The sequence below is a fragment of the Diceros bicornis genome, chromosome 26 (genome assembly GCF_020826845.1).
Source record: "Diceros bicornis minor isolate mBicDic1 chromosome 26, mDicBic1.mat.cur, whole genome shotgun sequence".
NCBI classification, from domain to species: domain Eukaryota; kingdom Metazoa; phylum Chordata; class Mammalia; order Perissodactyla; family Rhinocerotidae; genus Diceros; species Diceros bicornis.
This window is the reverse complement of record NC_080765.1, coordinates 11,015,199-11,035,180: the sequence shown is the minus strand read 5'-3', so window position 1 is coordinate 11,035,180 and position 19,982 is coordinate 11,015,199. Positions and strand designations below refer to the sequence as shown.

The 19,982-nt window shown below is 37.6% G+C and overlaps 1 protein-coding gene across 2 annotated transcripts in view; it reads left to right on the top strand.

Moving 5' to 3' along the window:
- Positions 1-19,982, top strand: part of SDK1 (sidekick cell adhesion molecule 1) — a 919,553-nt gene that overhangs the window by 332,906 nt on the left and 566,665 nt on the right. For both annotated transcript variants that reach the window (XM_058569383.1, XM_058569382.1), the window contains exon 2: positions 7,829-7,988. In XM_058569383.1, the coding sequence (XP_058425366.1) occupies positions 7,829-7,988 (160 nt within the window). The remainder of the gene's footprint in view (positions 1-7,828; positions 7,989-19,982) is intronic.

Genomic DNA, 19,982 nt, shown 5'->3' with positions numbered 1-19,982 from the left:
GCTCCAGGGTCCTGGCTCTAAGCTGCCACGATGTACGAGTACTTCTCTTTGAGAAACCTTGATGGTTTGTAACTTGGCTACAATCAATAGACTTTATTTATTGGAACTTAGATAACCTTAGGAAGTTTTTTTCCCATGTAATTTTCTTGGTCTAAAATTAAATCTTCACCATTTAGGTATCTTTTTGTCAGTACATACGTGATGTAAACTCACCAGTAAACATCTAAGCAGGGAAAGGTAAATCACATCTGAGTTTCTTTTCTTGGACTTTTTGGCCTTTTATTTAATCTGAGTTGGATTTCAGGATTATTTGAAAGAATAATTGAAAGAAATCTTGTACCATATTCAAGAAAAATGTTGATTATTTCTGATAACTCTGCTCTTATTTTGGTTGGTCATATTTTTTCACTACTAACCATAGAAATGACAATTTAGTGCAATTCTACTTTGAAATAAAATACTGGAGAGCTGGAAGCTTATTTCAGTTTGGAGAAATAGGGTAATTGCTTTTATTCCTCTGCCTCTTCTTGTTATTAATTTATATGCTGAAATAGATTAGCACAGTGCAGGATCAAACCAGTACATAAATACAACCATTTATGTTTCTACCATCAGCTTCACTGTGGATTAATCTCACTGAAAGCTTGAATGGTGTCTTAGGGGAAAATATTGGAAGGGTAGGTTTACCCTGTGAGTTCCCTTAAATATGCTGTTAATTCGCATTGATTATAGAGAAAAGAGAGATAATCAGTTTGACTTCCCCCTGACTGAATGTATCGGCAAGCTTTTCACAGCACTGTTTAATGGAAATCTTAGGACCCCTCCTGCTTTCCCTGTTTTCACATGCACAGATCCAAATACTGAGAGAATACTGCAGATGAACTACTCTACGCAGAGAAAATCCCACACTTTCTAGTCAAACTTTTGAGTAAGAAATGATGACTTTACTGTGAGATCTAGGAATGTGCAATGCAAACTTTGATCTGCTTTCTCCCTTCTGATTATGGTGCCCTCCAGAGAACCATGAGACGGAGACTTGAAACAGGGGTGAATAGTCTGTCTTTTAGCTGCTCTACAGTGTGCTCAGGCGTCCTGGCCCCTGGCTCCCCAAGCTCTGTTCCTAACAAAGCTGAGCAGTCACTGACGCCCCCTCCAGGCCATTCCTCATCCTCAGAGGCCTCTCCAGGGCGTTCCTCCAGCTCTGCTCACCTCCACAGCAAGACCCAGCCACAGACAAAGTGGCTCATAAAAGTTCACTTCTTAGTTGGGATGGAGGAGTGCATTTATCTAAAAAAATTCTCATTTGTCATAAAGGAAGGAGTAGTTCTTTAACAAGCCTTCAAAAGCCTTTGAAAGCTACTGTGTGGCTGAAGCAGCACTAAGAGATGCCGTTTCTGTAAGAACTTGGAGCCTCAGCCCCTGTGAAGCCTGAGTCTGTCAGGTTGCCCTGGACTCCCTGGGCACTGTGCCCCTTCAGCTCCTTCCCTGGCTGATGTGTGGACACCTCAGCCACGGGAGGTCTGTGGCCATGAACCCCATCAAGGGTCCTCTCAGGCAATGGCTTCATGCCTCTGTCCTCTCACCTCCTGCTATAGCCCTTGGCTTGTTGACTAAGCCTCTCTCTCCCTGGACTGTGGCTCCTCAGGGTAGGGACCAGCTGTATCCCCAGTGCCTCACAGCCAGGGGACAATGAATGCTTGAGGAATGATGACATAACTGTAGAGCAGGGCAACCGTGTGCCTCAGTCTTGAGCCTCTTCTTCTGTGGGAAGCTCTGCACATACTGAGCAGGTGGTGAGGATCTTCTGGCTGTTGCTCAGAGATGCTGCAGTGTAGAGTAGTAACTTGACTTAAACTTCCAGTCTTGCCCCTTCAGAAATGCTTGAGATAGTGTAACAATATGAAAAACACCCTAGTCCTATGTTTTATAGTCATCATAGGTTAATTAGTTTTTTATTATATTTGAGATCCGATATATATATTTGTTCAATTATAGCTACCTTTCACCCTGAAATTTCTGGTACTCATTTATTTTTACAAGGCAGTAGTGGAAATATATAAAGTGACATACAGAGAAGTTGGCTAATTTTTTTTAGACTCACAGATTATGATGGTACATTCTACTATATTTTAAAGTCTATCACTGGAAAATATTTATAAATATTTCTGATAAGCTAGGAGAATGAAGCCTGAGAATTAGCTATGATGATAGAGCTGCCGCCGCCTCCTTCTCCTCCTTCTTCTTCATTTCAACTTTAACCACCAAAGGGTTTACATAGGTGGTCACAGAAAGTGCAGCTTTAATCAGCTTGTCCTAAAGCATTTAGAGGACTTTGTCTTAAGACAGTAATCTTATAAGATCATCTAACATTGTAGTGGGACCTTTCCATATTTACCTAGTTAACTATAGTAAAACATATCTAATCATATATCTAAATTTTACCTCAGAAATGCACTTGAAATGCACAACTGTTGTCTTTAAGAAGATTAATATTACTATTATGAAAAAAGCACAACATACTGTGAGATTAAATTCCTGGCTTCAATAGGTATACATAATGACCTGCCAGCAGCTGAAATTTGAATGACTGTATTTACCAGCAAAGGATCTTCTACCCATATTTTTCAGAATAGTTGTTCAGAAATGATACATTATGCCCTGTACTTTTGTTTCTCACTGGGATTTGAAAAATAAAACTTTCTGTTAGTGGTAAATTCATAAGCTTGGGGCATGAAAATGTTTGAATTTGACATAAAAGAAGTTTTCAAAGGAAGATTAGTGGTTTAAACCAAGAGATCAGTCGCCCTGGGAAATTCAGCTGTTGAAAAAGCAGAGTTCAGTAATAAAAGGTCCCACTCCAGCTGATTGCTCCCTTCATGCTGCGATTCCTCATCCTTCCCACTGGACTCTCACCTGATTGATAGTGCTGATTACGACAGCTCAATAATTTTCATTGTCGCTTTACCAGAACGTGGGGTTTGTCTCCTTTAGACCCCCTTGTTTATGGTATGGTTGATTCCTCTGCTAAGTGGGAGTTGGTTATTATTTCTTTATTCATTATCAGTTTAAAATGGAGGAGAAAAGTGGAAGTTACTGAAAAGATTATGATTATCCTAGCTGAAGCTCTCTCAGGGGCAGAGTCACAAGAGCAGCTTGTAGTTTGACTTTCTTGGGATCTAGTGGTTGATTCCTATCCATTCTGCTATGAAAGAGTTTCTGGTAATAGATTCTCCATTTTCTGTTGTGGAGCAGATCATTAAAACCCATGGCAAGTTCACCTTCTTCATGGCAGGAAAGCCTAGAACCACAGGACATGGTTCTGCTTCACAGCTTCTTATCCTCCAGCTTCCCCATGTAAATGATTTTTACTGTGGCAAATGGGTCATGGTTCCTTTCTAGATGAGCAGAAGATTATCTTCACATTGGACAGGTAAAGTTAAATCCATTTACATTATATCTGAAAACTTTAAAATTCCATTTAGGGAAGTGATTTCTACATCATAAAATTATGATGTTGTCTTGAGAGAACATTAAGTCTGTTCCTCTCCTTTGGATGGACTTAAATCTATATTATCCAGACAGATGAGACTCTCTCTTTCATAAATGATTTATGTTCTACTTAAAAGTATGTGAAAATGGGGGCCAGCCCGGTGGCGCAAGCGGTTAAGTGCGCACGTTCCGCTGCGGCGGCCCGGGGTTCGCCGGTTCGGATCCCGGGTGCGCACTGACGCACCGCTTGTTAAGCCATGCTGTGGCGGCGTCCCATATAAAGTAGAGGAAGATGGGCATGGATGTTAGCCCAGGGCCAGTCTTCCTCAGCAAAAAAGGGGAGGATTGGCATTGGATGTTAGCTCAGGGCTGGTCCTCCTCACAAAAAAAAAAAAAAAAAAAAAAGTATGTGAAAATGGAAATTTCACAGTTTTCCTTAGTAATTCATTCCAGGGTCTTATAATGTTCATTGTAAGAATACAGAAGCATACTTAATCTCTGCTCCTTTTTTCTGAGGAAGGGAAGATCTATTAGTTATTATTTGGTAAAGCACACATACATACACACACACACACACACACACACTCACCCCTCAAAGAGCATCAAGCAGACCATTAACTTTTCCCCAGGTCAGAGTTTGATAATCTTATCTCAGAAGTAATTCAATCATTTTTGTCTTTAGGGATCTTTTCAGACTTTTTTCTATTCCATTTAATGTATATAAAGATCACATGCTTTTGTAGGGGTCTGTGCAGACCTGAATACTAATCCTTCTGCCTCTCTTTCTCTCCCAAAAGCTTTTGTGTTTTGTTACCTTTATGCCTTCTTTTAATTTCATGATCTCCTGTGTATATTTCAGAGGTAAATAGTGCTGGGCTCGGAGAGATAACTATGTTATTCTGCACATTGGCTAATCTGTGTTAAAATACTTGTGGTGATAATTGTAACTTAGACGCTTACGATTCCAGAGCATTGACATATTTGCCCTCCCTTCTTCCTATAATAAATGTAAGCATCGGTGCTAACCATAATTTTACAGTCATTTGGATCACAAGATATTTGCTTTCCAGCTATATGAAACTATTCTTTATGAAGATTCCTTTTCCGATTAGATCACAGTATCCAGCGTAATTTATACATAGTATAGGCATGTTTACTAAACTATAAATTCTATGAAAAATTGAATTATGGTATCATTTACATTCAAAACCATTATATAACATATTAAATTGATGATGCTGTGTCAATTGTAAAATCAAATTTTTGAATGTCTATCTTCAAGCTTTTTCCTTTCGAAAAGATGTATTTTTTATGACTCATTCTTGTAGGACACTGGAACTATGAAATGGCATTTCTTTTTCTGTTGTTAAATATAGTGCAAATAGCAGGGCATTAATAAAGCCTGTACCTCAGTCAATCCCAAAGTATCAAAGCTATATCCGTTGCAATTCAGCTTTATTAGATTGCTTGGGTCGTGAGAATGGATGATTTTAGCGAAAGTACGTAGCAAAAAGGGAAATTGGACACATGGTTGACAATCAAAACCTAAGAATTTGCTTGAAATGTAGCTTAGAGTGCATGATGTGCAGCAGAAGCAGGGGGAACTCTTGGAATCAGACAAGGAGTGACTGTTGCTGCCTTTGAGTTACATATTTCAGTCACAGCACCTAACACTTTACTGTTTCTGTTCTGACATCAGACCTAGACTGTAACCTCTTACGAGACAGCAGCTGTGTCTTATTCTTGTTGTATTCCCAGTGCTGATTACAGAATCAATGGGTGTTTATTGAACAGCAAACTGTGCAAGTCAGAGACCTAAGAATCCCTCTTGACACCTCCCCCTCCCTCACCTCCATATTCAATCCATCACTAAATCTTTTTTGCCACCTAAATATTGTTTTAAAGCCACCCATTTTTCTCCCTCTCCACCACCACAATCAATTTTGTTACCTTGGCCCAGCCAACCATCCCCTGTTAGAGCATTTGCCTGGATCACTGCTGTGGCCTCCTAAATGTTCTACTCCCCTACTCTGGTCCCTCCTAATTCCTTCTCCACATTGCAGCCCTTTCAAAGTCTTTCTGCTGCCCTTTTATAATTCATAATGATAATACTGACAGTACTTTTGACCAAGGCCCATAAATAGAGTGGCCGTATAGTTTATCATTCACACAAGAACACTTTTGCATGTGAAGTGGGCACCATTGAAAATGACACACAGATGACCTAGGAACAAGGGTGTGTGCCTACCTTGCCTGCAGGCCCTGCACATCCTGGGCCTTGCTCACCCGGCTTCCATTCACTCTTTCTGCCCTTGCAAAACCGCTTGCTTTTCAGTCTTTTATACTTCCCAAGGTTACTCACCATGTTTGCTGCCCCCACAGGGCCTTTGCACATGGTGTTATCTAAGAATTTGACTCCTGCTGATCTTTTAGCCTTTAGCTCCTGGATGGCATCTCATTGACTATCTCATTGACTAGCTTATTATAGGCTCTTAGCACACTCACAGATGCAATTTAACATTGATTTATTTGAATGAATATGAGTAAGAGATTGGTAATATTGTTTTACCAGTACACCAGTAATGGAATACAAGTGATCAGCACAATGGCAAAGTAAACTCTCTATATTTAAATTCTCTATATGCAGTACAAAAGAAACCAGCTATATGTATGACAGTTTAATGTAAAAAATAGTCTCAATTTTAACACTTAATATGCTATTTGATGCTTCATTTGTTAAAAAATGCATAATTTAATTGAAAAGTCTAGTTTAGTAATTCCACAAATTTATCAAAAATTTGAAGTTAAGATATGGGTTCCTGAGAAGAAAGTTCCCTTATTTATAAACCTGTGACATTTAGTCATAATATATAGAATTGGTGGATTCTGGAACAGATTATCTAGGTTTTAAATCATGATTTTACACTTACTGTCTGAGTGACCTTGAGCAAGTTTACTTAGTTTCCCCGTGCCTCTCTTTATCTACCTGTAAAATGGTATAATAGTGGCATCTATTTTGTAGGGCTTTTGTGAGAATTAAGTAAGGTAATACATATAAAGCACTTAGAACAGTTTCCAGCACATTGTAAATACTCAATGAATACCAGCTATTGATGTTTTTTTTGTATCATTACTACTATATTCATTCAACAAATATTTATTCAGTTTCTGCTTTGTTCCTGGCATTATTCTAGGTGCTGGGAATTCAGAAGTGATCAAGATAGGGCATGGGAATGCACTGGGTGTAATCCATAAACACTTTAATTTCAAAATCTGAGGAGTATTGTGAATGAAATAAATGTTATGGTTTGTTAGGGCGTGTGTTGGTGGGGAGGAGCTTTGTTAATTTGAAGAGTCAGAATGAGTCAGCCTGCACAGAGCTGGGGAGGAGCATCCCAGGTGGGGAAAGAGCACGTGGAAAGGCCCCGAGGTAGGAAAGGGCTTAGCCTGGTTTAAGCGTTAAAAGGCCCAGTGTGGCTGGAGTGATGTGTGAGTAGAGAGGGTAGGAGCCTGAAAGATTGACAGGAAGGAGATTTTGCAGGTGTGCCATGGGATTTTATTGGAAAAATGAAAAGTCATTTAATTCTGTCTATTTTACTGATAAAGAAACAGAAACCCACGTGTCCTGATCAGGGTCATGTGGCTAATTAGCAATGGAGCTAGAACTAGAAGGTAAGTGTCCTGTGTTCATATATCTTTTTAAATTATTGAAGCATACATACAAAAATTGCGCAAATCATACATAGAATGATTTTCTATGAATTTTCACAAGTGCCCCCGTTTAACCATATCGAGAAGTAGATCTTGACCTGCTCTCCGTAAGGTGCCCTGTTACACCCCCACCCCCATCCCCACCCCCCAGAGGTAATGTTCATCCTGACCTCTAACACCAGAGATTAGTTTTGCCTGGTTTTGAACTTGAATATGAGGAAATTTCTCTTTTAGAACCTAAGTATATACCTTTGATTGTCACACCGAGAATATACTGTCTAGTTAAAACCAAGGCTTGTATGAGCAGAGATTGCCCAATATGCCCCTTTAATAAATAAGTATTAATCATAAATGGAAATAACTTGGATGAACTTGGCAGATGCTTTCAAATGGTGCTATCATTGAGCTTTCAGCCTTTTGAAATATTATCTAGGGTATCATGTTTCCAGGGGGTCAAGGATTATTTGCTACTTAATTAGGCCAAGTAGCCATCATTTCTACTTTGTAAACTTAGGTCGGTTTAAGTAAATGATTGATTAATTGGATGAATTCCATTTTCATGTGTACTTCATTCAGGTTTCTTTTTCTCCTTTTTTTCTCTCTCTTTTTTTTTCTGAATATATTTCAGATGACATTGTGCCGTATTTTAAAACAGAGCCAGGCCTACCGCAGATTCACCTGGAAGGGAACCGTCTTGTTCTCACTTGCCTTGCTGAAGGGAGCTGGCCTTTGGAATTCAAGTGGATGCGCAATGACAGTGAGCTCACCACCTACACCAGCGAATATAAGTAATTGATTGCTTGAAAATAAGCTTCTATTGCAGGTTGATGTGTTTAGAATATTTGCCTTATTGGCCATAATAGCACAAGGGGTGAAAATATTGGATTGAATTTCTAATGCGTTAAGGATTAAAGGAATAGATTTGAACACGTAATTAGAATGTGATTTACTATTCTGATATAGGTTGTATTTATACCTAGGAAGTCTATCATTATATTTGTAAAAGTAAGCCCATTAGTGAAACTACCAGACAAAAAAAAAACACAATGTAGTTACAGAGGAATGCAAATAACAGCTTTAGCGTGATAAATTTGCTGTCTTGTGACAACAGCTCCACCCACCAGTATTGTTCACATCTAATGAGCATAAATGTTTAAACAGAGGTCTTTAGCTGGTAGCTTCGGGAGCTCTGAGCAGTCAACAAAAACCTTTCCTAGCTAACTTTTAGAGCTGGGATGGGAAAAGATGGGACTATGAGAGGATGGACATGAATAGAGCATCTCCAGCAAAAACAGATGTTTATTGAACTCCTGCCATGTGCAAGGCATTGGAGTACAGGATTGGGCATGATGCTGGGGGACAGAGTACAAGGATTGAGATGGGGAAGGTGGAGTGCAGGTTACCTCTGAGGTGTGGCTTCACAGGAAGCAGCGGCACCAGCTTGTGAGCCTCAGTCTTTCCTTGCAGTGCTTGAGATCTTTCTGGGTTTGTATCTATTTAACCTCTGTTCTAGGTGGGGATTATTATACTAGATGCTGCAGTTCTACATAGGATGGAGAATTAGTGACTGCCTAAAACATTCAAGAGGCCCCCAAATCAGTGAAAATCAGCAATACCATGCTCTAATTTAAAGGAAATAAGAAAGAGAATTGGTTGTCTAGAGGTATTTTAAATACAGTAATGAGCCTCTCAACATGGGGCATAGCCCACCACTCACTCTCTTTACCTCAGAGCTGTAATATGGTCTCTGTGAACCACATTCAGCCTGCCCAGAGTGTGGTGTGTATGTATTTTAAAAATCAGGTAAAAAATATATGTGGCTATATGTGCAACATATTTCTTAATTGATTGCCAGCATTTAACAGTTATAAGATTTCATATAAGAACCCTCTTTCTGGCCCCTCTTGCCCAGTCAGAAGGCCTGGCCACCAGGGTCTGCAGCCTCACACAGAAGCAGGTGTGGACAGTGCTGCCCTGCAGAGAAGGCACATCCGCTTGGTTCTCAGCAGTCTCTGGTCTCTGTACCTTACGAAGCCACACTTGCTTTGCTTTGCTCACGTCCATTGTCTGCCTGCCCTTTGTACACATAAGAGTTTGTGATGTCCTCTTTCATTATTAGGCCTATACTGTCAAGTATCTGCTGTTGTGAGAGCAGTTTATCATAATAGTTAAGAGCATGTTGAAATCAAACAAACCTAGGTTTCAATCCCAGCTGACCACCAATTAGCATTAGGGTGTGACCTTGGGCAAGCCTCCTATTAGCCCCACTTTCAATATCTGCAAAATGGGGGTGATTATACCTCATTTGTGGTGGTGTGAGCATTAAAAGGCTCTAATGTATGTAAAAAAACATATTTTCTGGCCCTCAAGCAGTCTGTTAATAAATCTTAGGCAATATTATATATTATTGTATGTGACATTATGGGGCTTGGTTTGTTAGAAGGCGTATAAGAAAGCAAAAAAAAGTGAACTTAGAAATGAGAACCATATTTGAGTAATGGGCTTTGATGGCAGGTGACTTGAATTCAAATAATTCTATTCAGCTTAATATCTATGTGACTTTAGACAAGTTATCTAAGCAGTTTGGTCTTTCTTTTCTCACCTGTAAAATGGGTATAGTAAAACCCCACTCAAAAGGTTCCCATAAAAATTACATGACATAATGTTTTGTATGCCCCAGGAAGAAAGGAACAAGATTTCAAAAGAATCCAGATAGTTCTTCCTAATAAAAAGTAGTGATGTGGATGATTTGTAACGGTGGTCTTCAAACTGGGGTACGCAGCCATGGATAATGGCAAAAGAATTGTTTTCTAGATCTTCGGTTTCCGTATGCATGTTTTCTGAAATTGAGCTTCCTGAGAACATGCCTTTGTGTAGGCACCTGCCAATTCTCTTTTCCTACCCTCTTTGTGTTATTTCTCCCATTTCACAAAAGAAAGGCACACATCTCCCCATCTTGAGTCTTCCTGTGGAGCCATATCTTAGGAGAACAAGGCAAACACATAGTTCAAAATATTGGGCTTGAAGAAACCTCTTTTAAACAACCCACAGGAGAGCGTCTTGCCTTTCACACTTTATACATATTTGTTTTAAGGGCAAAGTATGACACTAGAAATGGAATATTCTGACCAATCTTGGAGTTTTCTTAATTCAGATGTGTTGTGTAGGTGGGTGGCAAGAGCTATACCAATTTTTTGTTAACAACCTCACCTTTTCCATTCCCCAGCTATCGTCAAAGAATATATTGTGCCTCAAGGCACGCTTAATGAGAGCAAAGCAGAGAGCATCTGCAAGAAATACCACAAGGGAGGGCACCTTGTTTTATCCAGGCAGCAAAATTACAGAAACACTCTGTTGCTTCTCCATTTACATACATTAGAATTAAAACATTCAGGATTTATCAGAAAGAAAAAACAAGTTGAGAAATATTCTTCTATGAAGCACACTCTGCCTGCATTTCGCTCTACTCAGAAATGAGAAGAGCTTAGTGAGGCCTTGGTTGCAGATTTCAAAGAGGAGGAGGTAAAAAGTTCTGTTTAATTCCATCAGATCAGTGTTCTATCTCGATATAGAAGGAACATGCGCTAGAGGAAAGGTAGTGCTTTATATTTTCTCAAACATTCATTCAGAAGACACTTTCATTAACTTGCAAAAAGAGATTATTTGATATTCTAAATCCATGTCCGTTTTTATTACTTTACTGTGTTTTGCTTGCTGCTCTGCATCAACCTCCTCTCTACTTATTTCTTCCTCGTACTCGTTAGATTTAAATTAACTGTATGCAAATATGTGGTCAATACCTTCTCTTCTTTTTGTTGTTAATTTCTATCAAATTCTCTTCATTTTAATAGTAAATAACTTTCCATTTAATGAAATATAGAGTAATTGAAAAAACAAAACAGTCACTTCCATCTCATTATGAGATACATTTCTTTTCTGTTTTTAGTGTTTAATAATTATTTTTCAAAGTGGGTGATACATTTATGTTGTTTTGATTAACTGTGTAATAATTGCAATGAACACGTAATCCAGAAGACATTTTTTAAAGCGCTTAAACTCTTTGGGTCAAGGGAAATTCTTTTTAAATTGCCATTTATATGTATATTTTTATTTCAGAGAAGTATGATGGGCAATCAATAAGTATCTTTCAGGCATAAAAATATGTTACATTAGAATGAAAATCTGTGGGGCAAATAGATTTAATGCTCAAGTTCAACGAGTAAAAAGAAAAATTAAAGTTCTATCCATTAAAGAGTTCATTTTTAAAAAATGGGTAACATGGATGTCAAAACTACTATGTTATTTAGATTCCACTGGATAGGTTCAAAACAGTGGTGTAACAGTTTTATTTTAAAATACCAAAACGTACACTAAGCCGTTATTATATATGCAACTATTTAAACTTATGATAAAACAATTTTGGTGTGAACTTAAAAATATGTGAGTAGGTGGAGCTCTCTTTGCATTGCTCTTTGCCCTGGCAAATTTACCTGTTAATTTGACACACCCTGGATAATCTACAAGAAGAAGAAGCATTGTTGGTTGTGTTGAAGCAAGATTGAGGGGGTAGCTCATTGTATATGGGCCATTAAAATAAGGTAGATGCTTCACTACCATCTTACTAGAAACTTGATAAGAAGAAATGGGTTATTCTGAAGCAAGAATGGTTTGGGGTAGGCGTGATAAATTACCTTCTATTCACTGAGGGCTTCGGACAACTGAGATGGGTTATCAAAGATCCATCGTATTTTGTCATCATTTTTTTCAAAATGTAAAACCTGTCTAAAAATCTCATGCTGTTTTTTCAAATTACTCTTTCATCTACTTCCTTCCAATAAGCATCTTCAGCTGTCATATGTTAACCTTCATGAGACCAATTTAAGTCTCAAATTGAAAAACCTGGATACTTTATGAAAATGGTAGCCATTTTCCACCTGAAATTGAGTCCCTATTCCTCCTTTGGTGTCAGTTATGAAATGCTAACCCTATAAAGAGCAAATATAAATTCACCTTTTCCAGCTTTGGCTAAAAATAGCATTTTTTTTTTTGCTGCTTGTGTTAAAAACTGCACAATGAATTTCAGTGAGTTTCTAATGTTATATTATTCATATTGATGCTTATATTCACGTTTAGGAGCAGGTAGCTACATTGGCAAAATGGTAGTAGTTCAATAGTTAAACCAAGTTTGCCTAGGTCTTATAGGCAGATTTGTATTTGTGTTATTCCAGAAAATATTTTTTCTAAGTTATTTTCTACTATGGGATAAAAAATTATTTTATAACTATATTCAAAGTATATATATCTAAGCCAAGAATTTCTTTTTTTTTTTTTTGTGAGGAGATCAGCCCTGAGCTAACATCTGCCAATCCTCCTCTTTTTTTGCTGAGGAAGACTGGCCCTGGGCTAACATCCATGCCCATCTTCCTCCACTGTATAGGGGACGCCACTACAGCATGGCTTGCCAAGCAGTGCGTTAGTGCGCGCCTGGGATCCGAACCGGCGCACCCCGGGCCGTCGCAGCGGAGCGCGCGCACTTAACCGCTTGCACCACCGAGCCAGCCCCGGCCAAGAATTTCTTAATGTTAGTCACAATACTTATTGTTATAACAGGAAGAATAATTGGATACTCTAAAGTGCTGGAACATCTTATAGTCTCTTATGAGACCTGTCTCTGTAGTTCAATTTCTGTGGCCGTAGCACAATAGAAATTTGATGGATATTTATTTTTTTTATTCCAGTAAAAAGAATAGGAATGGTTAAGGGAAAAGTTACTTTTTCTTATGTCTTATAAAAAGATGAAAAATTTCACAATATCAATAAAAATTATTAAATACCTGGGAATAACCTTTATAAGAAATGAATAGAACCAACATGAAGAAAAGTGGAAAACGTCACTGAGAGATATAAAAGAGAATCATAGATAGGAAATGTAAACAACCATAAAACTGGACAAAGTATTTGAAACAATTCTTTTTGTGGCATTGGACATAGGCAACTAAAAACAGTGATGCCCAAGAGACAGAAAACAAACAAGGTGAACCCTATGACTGCCCCAGCTTACTGGCTTCAGAGACTTTCCAGGCTATGGCATAGAGAGGGGGAACAAGCAAAACCCAGAGGACTTCTTGAGTTAAAGAGAGCTGAAAGTCAGAGAGATCAAGGCAGCTTGATTTCTCAGGGCAGAGTACTAGAGGGGAGAGAAAACTCTGGAAATCTGCAGAGGTTCTATTGTGAGTATTTAGCAGAATATTCATGTGAGCACATTCATGTGAAGGGACTACCCAAGGCCAGGGAAAGAGCTATGCAGGAAGTGGAGGCAATAGTTTACCATGCTCACACAGGGCTGGTAAGAACAGCCAAATTGAAAAATGTCATAATTCATGGGATTATTGGTTAAAGTATACAGAAGTGGGGAATTATTAACCCTGGACCAAATACAGCTCTGGTCCTGCCTAAGAAATCTTAAAAGCAAGACCAGAAAGGACCAAACTATTGTCAAGTATCTTTGCAGCATCGGAGAACAAAGCTCAAGAATATTTATAGGAACACAAAAATATTCAGCACGAAACCAGGTAAAGTTCACAATGTCTAGAATCTAATCAGAGATTATCACGCATGTAAAGAGGCAGGAAACCATGAGCCATAATGAGGAGAAAAGTCAATCAGTTGAAACCAAGCCAAAGCTGACAAAGATGTTAGAATTAGCAGAGAAAGACATCGAAATATAACTATATTCCATGTGATCGGAGTTAAGTATAGACATGAAAGATATTAAAACACAGAAATGAAACTTCTGAGGGTGAAACCTATAATGTCTGAGATGAAAAACACATTGGATGACACTATCAACAGATTAGACATTGCAGAAGAAAATATTAGTAAACTTAAAGATATAGCAATAAAACTATCCAAAATGAAAGGCAGAAAAAACAAAGGAATCAAACACAATGAAAAGAGCATTAGTGAGTTACAGGACAACTTCAAATGGCCTAATATATGTGTAATTGTAATCCCAAAGGAAGCAGGAGTGGAAAAATATTTGAAGAAATAATATTGAAGAATTCCACACTTGATGAAAGCTACAAACCCACCAATGCAGGAAGCTCAACAGATCCCAGTAGTGGAGTTACTAGCCAGTGCAATAAGGAGGACAAAAAGGAAAAGAAAAAGAAATAACAGGCATCTAGATTGTAAGAGAAGAAATAAAAATGTCTTCTTCTTTTTGGTGAGGAAGATTTGCTCTGAGCTAACATCTGTTGCCAATCTTCCTCTTTTTTTGCTTGAGGAAGATTAGCCCTGACCTAACATCTGTGCCAATCTTCCTCTATTTTGTATGTGGGTTGCTGCTACAGCGTGACTTGACAAGTGGTGTAGGTCCACGCCCGGGATCTGAACCCACGAACCTGGGTTGCCAAAGTGGAGCACGCTGGACTTAACCACTATGCCACAGGGCCAGCCCCCCAAATGTCTTTTTCTTGAAGATGACATGATTGTCTATGTAGAAAATGTGATATTATCTATAAAAAGCTGCTAAAACTAATAAGTGCATTTAGCAATGTTACAAGATACAAGATCAGTATACAAAAATCAATTATATTTCTGTATATTAGCAAAGAATAGTCAACAATTTGTATACAGTCATGCACCACATAATGATGTTTCGGTCAACAACGGATGATGTATACCACAGTGGTTCCATAAGATTAGTACCATATAGCCTAGGTGTGTAGTAGGCTATACCATCTAGGTTTGTGTATGTCCACTCTATAACGTTCATACAATGATGAAATCTCCCAACGATGCATTTCTCAGAACGTATCCCCTTTGTGAAGTGACAAATGACTGTATATACATATGTATATATAATTTAAAAAATAGCTTAAAAAAATCTTAGAGATAAATCTGATAAGGGAGTTGCAAGATTTTTACACTGAAAACTACAAAACATTATTTAGGGAAATAAAAGAAGACCTATATAAATGGACAGATATTTCACATTCATATGTCTGAAAACTCAATATTATTGACTTGTCAAATTTTCCCAAATTGATCCCTTGGCCATATCCTTTAGGCTTGAGACCCTGAGATAAAGCACCCAGTTTTCCTTCATCACTAAGTCATGGGCAAGATGCCTCTACATGCTTTTTATTTTGTATCTATTGCGCCTCCCTACTCACCGAGAAGAAAGGTCTATTTAACTGAGAACACTTTTCTTAGGTGAAATGTAACCAGTTGATTTCTCCATCAACCAACCAAACTGAGTGTGATTCCCATCCTCATCTTCCTGCGAAAGGCTTAGTTCCCCAAGTTGTCCAGCTTCAACTTTCCTAACCTTAGTTTCTAGTAATTCTTTTCTGCTGGTTAACTCTCCATTGGTCCTGTCCTCTATAAACTGCCCAGCGCACAACAACAACAACAACAGGTTATATTTTGGCTCAAATAAATTAGTCTTGCCCATTTTGCCTAAAATAAATAGAATCCCTTATAGTCCCAATCTGCTTAAGGCTCAGGATATCTTTCTTATTTCACAGTGCCAAAGACGTGAATGGTTGGGACAATGAATGTAAAGCTTTCAACTTAATTTTGGCCTTTCATGTATATCACACAGTTATGTTTAGGAGCCCTGGATTTAACAAAATGAATTTCTCATTTCCAAGGTATTAAGTGCTTTTGTCTATTGTTTATAAGGAAGGAGAAAATAAATTTGGCAGGTAAAAGTGGGTGGACTAATTTCATCTCATTCTAAGCGGAAGTAACCAACACTGACTTCTGAGGCTTATGTGGTATGAACCTGTGCTATCTTACTTGATTTTCATCTCTGATATTAACATGGCGTGCCTCCAGTCTTATATCCCTCCCACAAAGTTGTGTATTATTTGTATTTATTTCTAACTTTAGTTTGACTGTCTTTTCAACTGCATGTGGTCACAGCAGATATGATTGTTTCTGGAGATTTTCTGAAGTAGAATTAGCATTGAGCTTCCAAAGTTCTTATTGGAGATGATTTGGAGTTAGAAAATTAATTCCATTTCATTCATTTGTCTAGGAATCATTGTAGAATCTAAGTGAAGAACTTTAGCCAGAATGACCAAACAAGTCTGTAACATAATTATCAACAAATGCTTCCAAATGAGACAAGTGAAAGCTTTTTAATTTATGTTTCTAATTCACTTATGCTTATATTGTAATACTTAATAGCCTAAGTCCTCTTTCTATTGTGTCTTGGTATGGGTAATTTTGACTGTGTAGAAACTAATATTTCCCCTCATACTTTAACCGTTCATGTGTTGGACGTTTTTATGTCTATAGAGAACCAGGCAATATAAGGAATTAAGTAAACAGAGATGGAATAAAGGATTTTTAGCTCTAAAAAATCAGTGTCTTCTTTCCCAAAGATTTTCTGAAACTCCATTCTTACTGACTTGAGAGAGAATTTTCTCCTAACAACAGATTTGACAGACTAGTTCCAGTCATGAGTTCATGTTTCACTAAATGTGAATTTCTCCTTTTCTGCCCTTGATTTGATAATGGAAGGAAAGAATGAATGAAAAACGAATGATCCCAAAACATTGTTCATGTTAGAGAAAATCACATAAACCATAATCCCAGAAGAAGATTCTTGGAAACATTTCAACATTAACTTTTGAAACTCTGGATTGGCTTTTATAACTGAGTGAAGGTGAAGTTTAAATGTAGTTATTCATGGTATGTGGATTTCAGCATCCAGTTGATCCCTGAAGACTTACATTCCCCAGATTTATATTCCCAAACAACTGTGACAGATTCTGTAGATCCTTAGCTCATCCCCTGCAGGGACCTGTTTATTGCCCCTTTCAACTGAATATAAATTTTTAAATAAATAAAATACAGATTAATGAACTTTTGCAAATATAATGTTCCTATTGGCCAGCTTTCATCTTTACCATACTGTTGACTTGAACTTCACTCTGATTACTTTAACTCTTTTGAAAGGACTCAAAACATAACCCCCAGCTTGCTTAATGCCCAGGACCTACTAGAGAACTGGACACACCTTCAAAATTTTGTATCTGTCTCTTTCTTAACAAGTTTCAGTCCGGATTTTTCATTTCACTATTTTGCTTGAGGAAAAAGCCAACTATAGACTCATTCCACTTTTGATTATTGTTATTTTTTAAAATTTCATATAGGAAATTTATAAAAATAAAATTGAAAATGTAATTATTTATCATCTCATTTCCAAAAAAAGAATTTAAGTAGTTCCAAGAAGGATATAAATGGCTTACAGGGTTTTTTCTTAACCCTTTTTTTCATTTTAAAAATATGAATGGGCTTTGGGCCAAGATATGGAAGTTTATTGTAGAATTTGGTTGTTTATTTTTTGCAAAATAGATATTTTCGTACCAGCATAAAAAATTAAAGTTATGGGGAATAGTCTTATCTGGAGTGCCATAAAATGGATATAGACCCCCATTTAAAAGAAAAAGACCTTATATTTAATTTTAATGGTTGTGAAAATTCTTTCTTATGAATGGAATTGTGTCCCCTGATCTTAGAGGGAGAAAGACGGGTTTTCTCCTCTATACTGAAGATGTGGTTTCATTATTCTCACCCATGGTAGGCCTCTGTACACCTGTGGACTTAGTCATAGTATCTAACTGTTGTTGAGAAGAACTGCTCAACAGTAATTATTCTAAAGCCAGATAGTATTTTGTCAGACATTTTCTAAAATTTTGGTGGTTCACGTTCAGGAAAATTCCTTATAACAAGTTAATTTGTTCCAGTGTTTTGGGACTAATTATCACCTAATGATTCTTAGTGCTTTACCAGGAAGACATGGTTTTTGAAAAAGAGATGATTCAATGAGGCATTCTTTAGGTTTTTCTGTGACCATGGTGAGTACCTAGTAACTTCAGAAGTTTTTTCAGCCAACACTGTTTTGGCTAAGTTCTGTGTTATAGAAATTTGAGGAGTTCTAGGACAAGCCACAGAAACAAATTCTCTCTTGCTGAAATGAAAAAGTAAGTGTTGGACTTTTGGTTGCTCTTAGAATCACTAGGCAATCTGGAGATTGAGCAGCAACAGAGCAAGGTGAGCCCACCAGAGCCACATCACCTCAAGAGCCAGTCCTAAAAGGGTCCTGCTGCTAGTACCAGTGGACCCTGGATGACATTGCTTGAGCCACTGCCCTGATTGGCACTAGACACTTGCACTGCTCCCCTGGTCCAGGGCTCCACTGTACCCCACCACTACTGCTGTAAGACAAATTGTCCTTTAGCCCTATTCCTGTGCATCACCAGCCCCAGATCTAAAAACCCAGAGTACATGTGTCCAGCAGTCATGCAGTCTCATACCTGTTCCCTGTTAATGCAAGGAGGGGTCTGCCTCCATCAAGACTCATACAGTGGAGAGTTCTCCAAATACAGGAAATGGGTGCAGATCCTAGGCAGACAAAAAATGTCAAATGTCTCCTCCAGGCAGGGCTAATTAAGCAGTTGTGGGCTGAAATGGACCCAAAGCTGCTTCCTTGAGAAATTCTGGGGTTGTTCTTGTGGGCCATTCCAAGTGGCAGTTCAGAACTGAGGCATTCTCCTACTTAGCAGAAATGGGCATTTAAACCCTTGGGTTTGTTGTGGGTTTGTGTTTGATTTTCTTTAATTTGCTATTCCTTATGATTAACTAGCCCTGGAAAATGTTCTGTTAATCTAGTAGAATTCTGCCTTGATACAGTGAATACAAATATTCCCTGCTGTGTTCATTTGAAATAGGAGCAGGCATTTTCTATATTTTAGTGGCATATGGTGCTAAGATTTTATCATACTTTCTTATAAAGAGCCAGTAAACTTTCTCTGCTTAAAAATGTGTTTATAAACAATAGGCTTGCAATGAATATTCCCATCTGTTAGGTGAACATAATTTGTGTAGGAATTCCTGTAATAGGTGGAGCACTTTGCAACTTTTTTATGTATTTCTTCCCCTGGTGCGTTAGACTAAAGAGGTGGTACAAAACAGCATATGCCTAATATTCAACTTTGTATCTGTTTCTCCCTGTTGTTTGAAAGCGCTGCTATTTTTGTGCAATAGTACATAGAATTACTATAGAAATTTATAAGAATTTAACATCTATTTAGGATACTGCAAAAAGGGAAAAATGGAATGAATAGCAATTATATAAATCTGGTTATGTTGCAGTGATGAAACTGTCCTTGTAGTTTTTCAAATATGTACTCCAATAACTTGTGTTATTTCTTTTCCAAAAACTTTTATTGACTTTGTTTTAACCTAATCTCAAAACTCCTCCTTATTATAATCATAGTATATAATAATCAATGGTGCTTATTCTTCTAGCCTTGGTTTGTAATTTAAATAAGTGACATTGACTCTTTGTGTTCAGTTTGATATTAATCTGATTTTCTTTACTAATTAATTTTTTATTTGAGATGAACCATTCCTCAGAATAGAATAAAATTTTGAAGATTAAAACTCAGCAATATTGTTTTTCATAAAAGATTTTATTAATCTTGTCATACGATCTCAAGACAGTTATCAGAGGGAAAACATACTTTGATTAATATTTGCTTAATACTGAATTACCTGTATTGTCAAAATGATTTTCACTTAAAAATTATGCCTATTAGTGCCTTTTTCAGGTTGACTAATGGGACACACTTGAATAAAAAGATGAGCAATTAGTTGAATATAAGTGATTTCAAGGTACACTTAGGAACTGAGCAAAGAAAGCATACCATACACGGTACCTTTTACTTGATTTTTAAAAAAATTTCTCTCATTATACTTTGTAA